General features: G+C 42.4%; 1 protein-coding gene across 1 annotated transcript in view; it reads left to right on the top strand.

The window, feature by feature from the left end:
- Positions 1–726: 726 nt before the first annotated feature.
- tmem145 (transmembrane protein 145) overlaps positions 727–11,318 on the top strand; it is a 34,076-nt gene continuing 23,484 nt past the window's right edge. Inside the window, exon 1 of the mRNA XM_084557063.1 lies at positions 727–863. Within this exon, the coding sequence (XP_084413189.1) occupies positions 753–863 (111 nt within the window). The 5' untranslated portion in view covers positions 727–752. The remainder of the gene's footprint in view (positions 864–11,318) is intronic.

Raw genomic sequence — 11,318 nt, 5'->3', positions numbered from 1 at the left:
CTAACAGCTTTATTTATATTCATTATCAAACTGTCATGGAACATGCCTGTCCAGGGTGTACACCGCCTCTCGCCTGATGACAGCTGGGATAGGCTCCAGCCCCCCTGCGACCCTTCACAGGACAAGTAGTTACAGAAGATGAATGAATGAATGCATTGGATTTGGACAGATTGAACTGCCTAAATTAGCTCCATTTTGACCTCCATCATTGATATCAAATGACAGAATATAGGCCTTTATATAATTAGACAGTGGACATTCATAGAAACCCCACAACTTTTAAGAAAGCACTAATCCAGACCATGGTGTCCGGTTCCTGTTGATGCAGCCCACGTCCTGCTGATATAATCATTTGGAGCAGGCAGGAGGTCAGGCCTCATCTGTCTCAGGGCTACTTCGTTAGAGGTGTGTGACCTCCGATGAAAACATGATTGCAATCACCGATGGCATTTTTAATGTGCGGACGTGTCGCATTGACAAAGCACGAGCGGAACCGGTGAGCGCGCGCTCGGTGCCCACCGCCCCCTCCCAAACAACCACACACACACACACACACACACACACAGACACAACATCATCCGCCATCCAGCTTGAACTGCTGGTGGGGGCCACATGCATTGAGGGGACCGGCGCGAACGAGCACGGCACCTCTCTCACCATCTCCCGCGCTGCTCCTTGGCGCGCGCTCCCGCGCAGAGACAGGCTTCGGGGAGCTCGGAGAGCAGACGAGCGACAGCGGGGGAGAGAGAAAGATGGAGGTGAGGGTCGGGGAGAGACTTTTGTGCCTGGCCGTGCTGTCCAGCGTCCTCTGCGTGGGTTCGGTCCTCGGGAAATACGTCAGAGGTATCGTCAACACCAAAGAGGTGAGCGCTGTTTCTGTTCACCTCTTTAATTTGTTGCCTTGCGACAATGACACCGCCGCGGACTGATAGGACTGAGAGACCCGACTTGACTGCGTATCCGCACGCAGGTGTTTCTGTGGTGGACTGTTCCCCGGATAGACCGAGGGCTACGACCAATCCACCAGTCAAGTTGCCTTGCATATTTTTAAAGGCTATTTTCTGCCGTTGTATGAAACCCAGTCAGACATATCCTGCCTTGCAATTGCACGTCATCTCCGTGCGTATCAAGTGTGGCGTATATTTTACCCAGATCATGATGGTCTTTGGCATCATTGTCGCCACAGCAAGCGGCACTCCACCAGTCCAAGGCTACCAGTCAAACAATCGGTTGTGATTACCCATCTCAGAGCCAGATCCAGCTTAATGTGCATGATTCCGTTGCCATGCTTAAATGTAAATTAGCTTTTAGGGTTTTTTTTTCCTTCTTTTTTTTTCCCCTTCCTGTTTATAATTAGAAGAGCCCGTCACAGGTGTGCGTCAAATGGCTTGTGGTGCGCAGCGGTGCATTTGTAGTGATCCATCAGATACTGGGCTCAGCAAAGCCTGCTCGGGGTTTGGAGTCTGTTGTCATACGGATCAGCATCGACATCGCAGCTGACAAGATGTGCGAGTCAAATTGTTGCCTGTGCAGCTGGAGCAGGTAGCTCCGGGCCGTTTGTGAATTCAGGAGGGGACCACCTGCTGTTCCCCATCTCTGACTGGCATCCACAGGAGTTTGTCAGGATCAAGTTTGTCACAGATGATAAGTGCAGTTACGCTTCCATTTTGGACTGAGTTAAATATAAAGGGCAGTCTGCGGGCAAAACAGCCCCTATGACAAAACATCCAAATGAGCCTTAATTATTGTTCTTTAGGACACTATATCAGTTCTTCTGTGTGAAATCAGCTCTGCCACGAGTTTCCAACCGTGGCTAAATTAAATGAAAGTTTAACAAACGTGCCTCAGATCATACAAACATTAAACAGAGTGCGCATAAGGTCAAAACAATTTCCCAGAGCTCAGTGTATTTAGTTTTGCCTGACAGTTTGGCTTACAATCATAGACACTACTTAAAGCAGTATTTGGTTAGACTGAAAAAGTACACTGGTATTTATGCTTGATAAATGAAAGGTAAAACTGTTGACTAACTGACTAACTAATAGGGGTGTGCATTTTCACAATTATGTCAGACACCTGAGAAATAATCCACAATGATCATGTGGACTCCTCACTAAGCCAAGGCCTAGAATGCCACCTTGCGCGTGTATCGTTTTAACATCCAGTGCCCTTTTAAGACACCAGGCGGCTTTTTAATTATCACTCCAGCTTGCTGACATGTTGTTCTCACATTCCCTGAACTATTGACTGCAGTAAATCTTAAAAAATGAGACGGAGACCGTGAGATTGAAGTCACCAGTTTGAATCCCAAGAATGATGATGGGGATCAGAATGGATAAATTGAACAAGAGGCACTCAACCATCCATCATGACTGTTGAGATGCCCTTGAACGCAGCGCTGATTCTGCACCTGCTTCAGTGGAGCTGCTCAGTGGCCAATAGGTTGCACTGGGCAACTTCCAAGTGTGTGGGTGTGTGTGAGAGAGAGAGAGAGAGAGAGACTCTCCAGCTCCTGACTGAAGGACAGCCATTTACTCTTTAGGACTCTGCGGTAAATAAGAATATAGTCAAACTGTCTCATTGTGTGAGATCACAAACAAAAGAGGTTTTGGATAAACAAGCAAATTCTGCACTTAAAATGAATTCTAGGCTACAACATTTTCATTCTTGTTCTCTGTTAATCAAAAGGTGAACTGCAGTGAAACCTATGAGAGGATTCCGTAAAAGTCACAATCACTAAAACAAACTTATCTGTGGACTAATTACTAAACTAGTAGTTGTTTTAGCGTCACTATATTGGAATAAAGAAATATCATAAAGTAAGCAAACAAAAGCAGTTTATTCAATCATACTTTTCTTGATCCGGTGCCGGTCAATTTTCGTCTGACTTCCTAAGCAAGCAGAGCACTTTGAGTGACGTCAGGAAACGCAGCGCTCGAGGTATTGACATCATGTGTGCATGCGTGTGTGTAGTTTAACTCATCTGCCTTACTTGTGTATTCCTGCCCCAAGGTCACCCACTAACTCCACTCCACATCCCCTGTCTCTCATATTTACATAAACACACTCACAGAATGAACTCGTCCAACTCGCCTCAGTCCATTGATGCTGTGGAGGCGTCGGTGTCTGCAGAGGTAAAGGCAGAGTTTGTGCAGAGCTGTAATTTCCCGAAAGAAATTTTCCTCCCTTGGATTGAGGAAAACTGTGGCGTGGCTGCTGAAATATAGGGAGACGCTAGTCATCTGAATGCGTTGGTGTGTCAGACTGGGCAACAGCTTTCTTTGTGTGGGTTGATATGTACAGTTAGTCTAGGTGGTTTATTACATATAGATGCACTGATAATATGTCCCTTTGTGGTGCTGTACATTTAAGGGCAGAAGGAGGACGCTGCTGAAATCAGTTGGGAAAACAATCTTCAACAGCCAGCCGCACACGACGTGTGAGCAAGGCAGTAACTCTACACTCTGCTTCAGTCTCCTGTATCAGTGGCTACGTTTACACAGACAATGTTTCTTCAACCAGACGGAAATCACTCTGATCGTGCAGTGTTTACCTGGGAGCTGAATGAAATGATCCAACATATGCAGTGACTTGCCCCAAAACATCAGTCAGAACTTTGGACATGGGCAAAGTGGTTCTGTCTGCTGTGGAGCGATAAGTAAGAGAAGAGCAAAGAAGTTATTGTGTTGAATTCATTCAGTTGAAGAAGATAATCAAGATGGGCTGAGGTAGACCCATGTTTTCAATGGCGCTGCCAACATCCTGCTTCTTTCATTCATTTCAAACACTTGTTGGAATAATTTGTTGTATTTCTATGTTCATGTCTCTGGGCCTCCTGGAAATTCGTCATGTCACCTAATATTTACATGCAATAAGAATGTATTTAATCTAACCGATCAGATCAAGCATTTGCCTGGTTACTAGGGACTAATATTTTCCCTTTTTAACAGATTATCAAAGTTTACACCATCCCTCTCAATTTATCATCCAGTCTGTTCCAGCTGAGGTGGTTATATGAGGCTTTTTTTTCATTTGATTGGACTATAATTCCTGACAGTAGTGGAATACTATAGTATAAGTGTACACCGATATGGCATAACATTATGACCCTCTTGTCTAATATTGTGTAGGTCTTCCTTGTGCCTCCAAAGCAGTTGTGACTCATCAGAGAATTGACATGGGCCTTCTGAGGGTGTCCTGTGGTGTCTGACAACAGAATGTTGTTAGTGGGGGCCTTTGGGTCCTATGGGTTGAGGGGAGGGGCCTCTGTGGATCATCCCACAGATACTTGACCAGTTTGGGATCTAGTGAATTTGGAGGCCAGGTCAACACCTTGTGCTGTTCTTCATGTTTTTGAGTTGTTCCTAAAGCGTTATGTGTGTATCTGTGTCAGGCTGCATCCTGCTGGGGATGGCTGCTGCCATCAAGGAGTGTCATTGCTATGGGGTGAAGGTGCCTGGTCTGGTCTAGGTGGGTGGTACATGTCTAAGTAACATCCACTTGAATGGCAGGTCCAAAAGTTTCCCAGCAGAACATTGGACTGTAACCAGATGGTCAATGATATTTACTATCTTGTCAGAGGTTTTAATGTTGTGGCTGATTTGTGTAAGTGTACACTCAGTCCATAGATCTGTGTGAATGTGGGGCAGACTGAGATTGAACATTTACTAAAGCAAGGACCTCTGTCCTAAGGTTGAGCAGAATTGTTGCTCAGTTATAGTTTGACAGACCATACTTGCTGTCACAGGTGTCAGACATAAAGTCACTATAAAATGAATAGAAGTATACATATTAACGTTACATTTTGGAACAAGCTGAGAGGTGTATCTTGTATAGACATGAATGAAATAGTATATCCTATTTTCAAACCAGTCTGGGGAAAAAAGGTTTCTAATTAAACTTGGACAGTGATCTAAAGGAAGCCTCAGACTGTATCAGACCCCATTTAGTGGAAATGACACCAGCATGCAGAAACAACCATTCTCTACTCACAGAATGGATATTACAAAGTAAATTTAACTGCAAGAGTTGTCATCATAGCTAATGAAATCAACATTCACGGGCTTAAATATAAAGCTGCTACAGCTCTGATAACTTAGAGTCAAATTTTGTACCTGTTTAAAAAGTGCTCTTTCAAAAATGATATTAAAATGAATTAATCTTCCACCACTGGTTCTGCTCCTTCTCCTGGGCATTGGAGGAGGGTTCTGGAGAATCATTACTGAAGGGCTATTACAGCAAAATCTTTGGCTAAAGATAGGTTCAAATGTCTTTGATCTTCGGTTGTCACAGTTAATGAAAAATGTGGATTAAACAAGAGACGTCTTTAAACTTTTGTCTGTCCTTCAAAGTTCTGTTTCTAATTTAAAAAAATCTAGCACCATTATTGATCAGCATACCGTGGCCTTTCTTCATCCTAAAGTCAACAGCTCACAGCTCATGGTTATTGGGGTTGATATGGCAGCAGTTTTGAAATGAAGGATTTTGCCATGAAGTAAAAGTGTTGTCTTATTTTAATTAATGTCATGTCTCATCCTAAAGCATGCCAGTTCTGAACGTTTGGAATTTCACCAAACACGACTTTAAAAGTCACCGAGAAGTCCTTTCGTTTGACTTTGAAGGAACCCTGAGAACACCTCCAAGTCCACAACTGAATCAGTTTTCCTTTATCTCTTTTTAATGAGGACACTGTGATTAGACTCAGGTGCTGTATCTGGGCAGGTGGCTGCATGTGAGGAAGTGTTTTCATGTGTCCATATGCCTGCTTTAATGTGCGTGTGTGTGTGTGTTTTCATGTCCATGAATTATGTGTGTGCTCACTCAGTCGCCCCATATGACAGAAAGGGATAGAGCCTTAGTGTGTTTGTGTGTGTGAATGTGTTTATGCTATGCAGCATTGTGTAACCCTGACTAATGAATCATTGAGAGGCACAGCAGTCCAAGGGTGACTTGACTAGCTGATTGGTAATTAATTGTTAATGAGGCTTAGCAAGCAAACAGGGATCTGGAGAGAAAGACAAAAAAGACAGAAAGCTGCAGAGATGAAAGGACAGAAACTCCGAAGGAGGAAGACAGAAAGAAAAAAAGAGGAAGAATAAAACTGAGATTTGCTGAATTGACCAGATCCTGCATCAAGACAGAGCACTTGATTAAGGGTACACACACACACATGCACGTGCAGCCCCCTCACACACACTTTGGGAGGCGGTGGAGTGACTCTGCATCACAATGCAGTAGCTTTGGGGAAATGAGAAGACTAACAGGGGATTAAGGTAGACACATCATCCACTGCTGCCGCTGTTCTCCAGAGCTGAGTCTCTTTTCTGCTGTCTAATGGCACACACACTGAGCTAAGGTGGGATAAACGGTAGCTGCTTAGTTAAGTTGTTGACGTTGGTGGAATTGCTTGACCCTGGGTGGTGAATTGCGCTAACAGCTATCAGACGCCATAAGAGTATCGTTAGACTCAGCTGCCTGCCTTCAAGCTAAACATATAGCTGCTTTACAGAATCAACTGAAAAAAAACAACAACTATGAGATCAGTTCTGTCAGCCTGAAGCTAATTATTATTTTCACCTTTATTTAATCCTGGATAATATATTATTAATTGATCTTTATTAAAAAGTCCAAAAAGGGTTGGCACTGGGTCGAATTTTCATATATATTATAATAAATCTCAAAATTACAGAATATATTCAGTTAACTATAACTGTGTTTTAAAAAGGTTACACAAAACAAACAGTTCTCACCATAATGTCAATGGCCTGAAAGATTGTTTATTTGAATTGTTCTATCAAGATGTGGATTATTTACTTTTAGGATGAATGTAAAAAATATTTACTGTATGCATCATATGGCAAAATGTTCTGAGGACAGTATTTCACATTGAGGCTGTTTCTTTATTTTGTTGTATCTAGGTGACATGTCTCACATTTGGTTAAATTTCTGAAATATTACTATTAACAGGTTGATCGTCTCATCTATTCTGGCCTCATATATGTCCATTTTAAGGGAAACTCTTACATAATCCATAGTGAATCACTGGTAGATAAGCTGGTGGAGAAGTCCATTGTCTCTCTCAGCATCACAGCATCCAGCACGACAAAGCCAGCTCCACAAAGAAATGGCCTTCCGCGTTTGTTGAGGAAATACTTCACTGGTCCACACAGAACCTTGCCCTCAACCCCATCAAACACATTTTGGGATGAAGTGGATTGCTTCTTTCGAGCACGGCCTTATCGCCTGACATCAGCGCCTGACCCAGCTAATGCTCCTGCAGCAGAAAAGGAACAAATCCCTGCAACCAGGTCCTAAAATCTTGTGGAAAGCTTTTCTAGGAGAATAGAGCCTGTTTCTGACGCATATTAATGCCTACGGCGAATGTAATCTTCCTACATTTCACCACAGATGTAATGTTCGGGTTTCTAGAGGCTCACATACTTTTACCTATGTGGTGTGGTTTCTTAGATTTCTACTCAGAGATATGAGTTAACAGGTGGTTAGCTGGCAACACGTTCCTTCTTGAGTGTGTGAGAAGCAGAACACGTGAGAAGCAGAAAGCATCAGCTCATCTACAAAGTCACACTACTTTCTGCCTTCAACATGATTGTTTGGAGCTGTATTCTGTAGCTGGGTTCTCTGAAGGACAAGTGCACATGTAGGGCGAAATAAAAGTGCTTGTGTGCTGTGAATGAATTCCTTTAGATGTTTCTGTGGCAGCTGCAAACGAAGGTATGCTGTAGTTGCTATGGCGCTAATGGAGGTGGTGAAGGGGTCGGCGTTCGTTTTGGTTCAGTGCGTGTAAGTATGTTTATATGCATGTTTCAGATCAGCCATGGTGAGTGACAGATGCTTGCGGGTAATTCGGTGTGTGTGTTTGTTCAACAAAGAGGTCTTTCACAGTCCTAGCCCGTGGTGAGTTAAATGATACCCAACCCCCTCCCATCCCATCACCATCCCAACCAGACCACCACTCTCTGCGCTCTCTCCAGGGATTCATCTCTGGGTCAGTGCTTCCCTCTGCTGCCCTGGTTGTCACGGTTACAGCCTTAAGCGTTGCCCGGGACGACGCACAACGGTGGGCGTGAGTCTCTGGCTTCAGTGACTTTTGGAGTTTGCCATGAATTATAACCCAGGGGGCTCCAGGGGCTGAAGCTGGCTGGCAGCAGCTGAAATATGGCTGCGGTTTTGTTTGCTGTGATATATGACGGCAGGAGTGCTGGCCACGCTACGCTGCTCTGGTTGCACTTTATTTCTCAGCACAGAAATTACTGGGCTTGTTTATGTAGGGAGAAGGCAGGGCAGAGGTAATTACAGTATAATGGTGCATGAGGAGTTTGGTTGGTTGGTTGGTTGGTTGGAAGCTTCGAGAGTTGATGGCAACCAACCTTAGGGCCTGTTTTAACAAGGAAGAGGAAAGCTGTGTTCTGGTCCTTGAAGAGGCTGAAATGTGCAGATGGAAAGTCGAAACACTATGAAATTTTGGTTTTGTGGTGCTTTTTTTTTTAACATTTGAAGAGTACAATTGATTTTACTGAAACATCACCAGAAGTAGAACTTGGGTATGGGAGACTTCGACCTCTGGGATTCCATTATCTGCCTTGTTTTAGTCTTAACTGTTTTCCTTGTCTTCAAAGCTGCTTTGCAGTGCAGTGATTCTGCTGTGAACTTATATCCCTGTTCTATGGAATGAGATTTTAATGCATGTACCTGTTCAATTATCAGATCCACATGAATAATTAAAATCAAGGCTGCATATTGTAGCTCAGTACCTTCTGACTTCTGATTGAATTGTCCATGAGGCGTCAAATATTGAAAGTTTCAAACTGTGCCAGATTTGCCTCTGAATTCTTGGTCTTCTTTACTTTAATCACGTACGTCTTCGAAGTATAAAGTGGAAAAATCGATGAAAGAATTCATCCATTTATTAACTCGTGATCAGGAAGTCTGAACAAATTGGATTTATAATATATGTAAGTCCTTTAATGATTTCTTGGACCACATTAAAGTTTTATTCCTTCAGATTTCAGGTCAGTTTGATTTGTGGTTTAGTACCACGGCTGCTTCGTCAGAAACACGACTCCAGACAGACTGATGCATCTACTTACAGCGCAGCCAGCAAACCAAGCTCATGTTGTTTAAATGAGGAAGTCAGTCAATAATAATTGAGTCGGTTACCTTGCTGAAGGGTTGGAGGTCTCCACTCATGTGCAACTCACTGTGGCTGGTTTTCTTGTCCCATTATTTTCTGCCCCATTTAAAACCCATCTGCTGTCAGAAAAATGGAACAAAAAAAGCAGAAAGTGACCACTTCACCTGAACAACTGGGGTCTGTGACAAATACGTTGTGTTTTGGAATTAGCACCTGTGAGGAATCTTCTTCATGGAAACATGCCATGTAACGTTAAGGCTTTATCACTTCAATTGCACCCTGTTCTTTATTTCCTTAATATTTTTTTATGTTGGTAATACTTTATCTTGTACATAAGTGATTAAAATATAATTAGGAAGGAGAAAGGTTCTTAATTATTTCCAATCAAAGTCAGAAGCCTTCTCAGCTCTAACCAATTTATTCAATAACTGCGTACACTGTAGCTGCTACATGCAATGTTTCATTATTTGATTCAAAGTGGGCTGCAACTATTGTTATTTCCTTAATAGTTTTAAGTAAAAATGGCAGAAAATTGTCAAAAACGTCAATTTTTCAGACATGTTGACATTCCTGTTTCTTATTTCGCTTGACAAAATATATTCAGTTCACCATCAGACAATATCCACTGAAGCAGCAAATGTATACTGGAGGCATTCTCTCTCACATTTTCTCCAAATATTAACCTTTTGAGAGTCCCCTTACGTTTTTATTTAACAAGTCATACCACAAATGTTATAGCACAGGACCAAACTTCTTGTAATACCAACGGCGTAGCAAGCTTAAAAATTATACTCAATTCTACTAGTGGGCCAGAAATGAAAACACTTTTTCTGTAAAATGTAGCGGCCTTCGTCTATCAATCATTTTGTCAGCCAAGCACTTAAGATATTGATAATCATAATGGGCCGCCCTTTAGTTAATATGTGGCTTTTACCACAAACCTACAGTATTTTACGTTTGAATCCAGCCTCGGTCTCTGCTCTGTCATTTGTATGTATGAGCTTTCTGTCATGTGCTGACTTAATTTTGCAGCACCAGCTGTTACTGCTTCTCAGTGATCTGATGTCTTGTTCTGGTTCAGAACCCTTCGTTTCTTTTAACTGTCTCTGTGAGGCCTGCTCATGCTGGGCAGTCATCCAGATGGAGAAGTAAACAGTGTATAAGTGATGCGGTGTTAGTGCTGTGTTCAGCACTATCATCTATATCTACAATGGATACAATATACTGTGTATATAAAATATATATATGGACCGGCTGATGACTGATCCACCAGGCCGACACTGCTGCAGTGCCTTATGTAAGCTCCGTGAAGCACACAATCAGCACTATTATCTGGTCTCACGCTGCCAAGCTTATGGCTGAATAATATAAAGAATGGATAGTTTTTTCTTCTTTACCTCTCTTGCTTATTAATGTGCTCAGCAGCCCTTAATGCCTTCTCTGTTTACCCTCGTTTGAAGTTGCCCTCTTGACACTACCTCTTTCTTTCACTTCTTTCTTTCTTTCTTTTTTACCACTTCTCGACTTCTTTTATTTCTCTGAAACTCTTTCCTCCTGATATAATGTCCATTAGCCTTGCTTTGCGCTTTCTCTTCTTTATAGCCTCGTTTATGTTCTCACCAACTCTTTTTGTTTTCTTACCTTCAAAGTCTTTTATTTCCATGTGCTTCCCACAGCTTCTTTTTTTCTGGTGGACACTTGTTCTGACCACTTCAATCCGAATATAATGGAAATAATTGAGGACCCACGCAGTGGGTTGCTGACTTTCCCTGTGTCATATTTCAATGGCTAATAGATCTATTGTCAGAATGTTTTGCAGACATTCAAGGTTCTAAAAATTGAAATCAGTTCTACTGCATTTTGTCTGGTGTCACTGCCTGACTAACATTTGTGCTTTTTATTTGATGTCTCTCGACAAATATTTGATGGATTACCATGAAGTTTTGCACGGTTAGGATAAACTGAAATAAATGTAATTGCTTAACTTATCATCAACACAATCATAAGGGTTGGTGTCGCAAAGATTTACTTTGGCGCCGATGAAACTGATAATCATAATCAGACAGACAAAATTCATCTGTCACACAAAGCTGCTTAGTTCTATTTTAAATGATCTGCCTCGAATTCCGCTCTGGATTCTCGTTTCTACTTTGCTCCATGCACACAT

Source organism: Chelon labrosus, assembly GCF_963514085.1.
Source record: "Chelon labrosus genome assembly, chromosome: 12".
NCBI lineage: Eukaryota > Metazoa > Chordata > Actinopteri > Mugiliformes > Mugilidae > Chelon > Chelon labrosus.
Note: the sequence above shows the minus strand (reverse complement) of the source record. Positions and strands in the feature narration are given on the sequence as shown.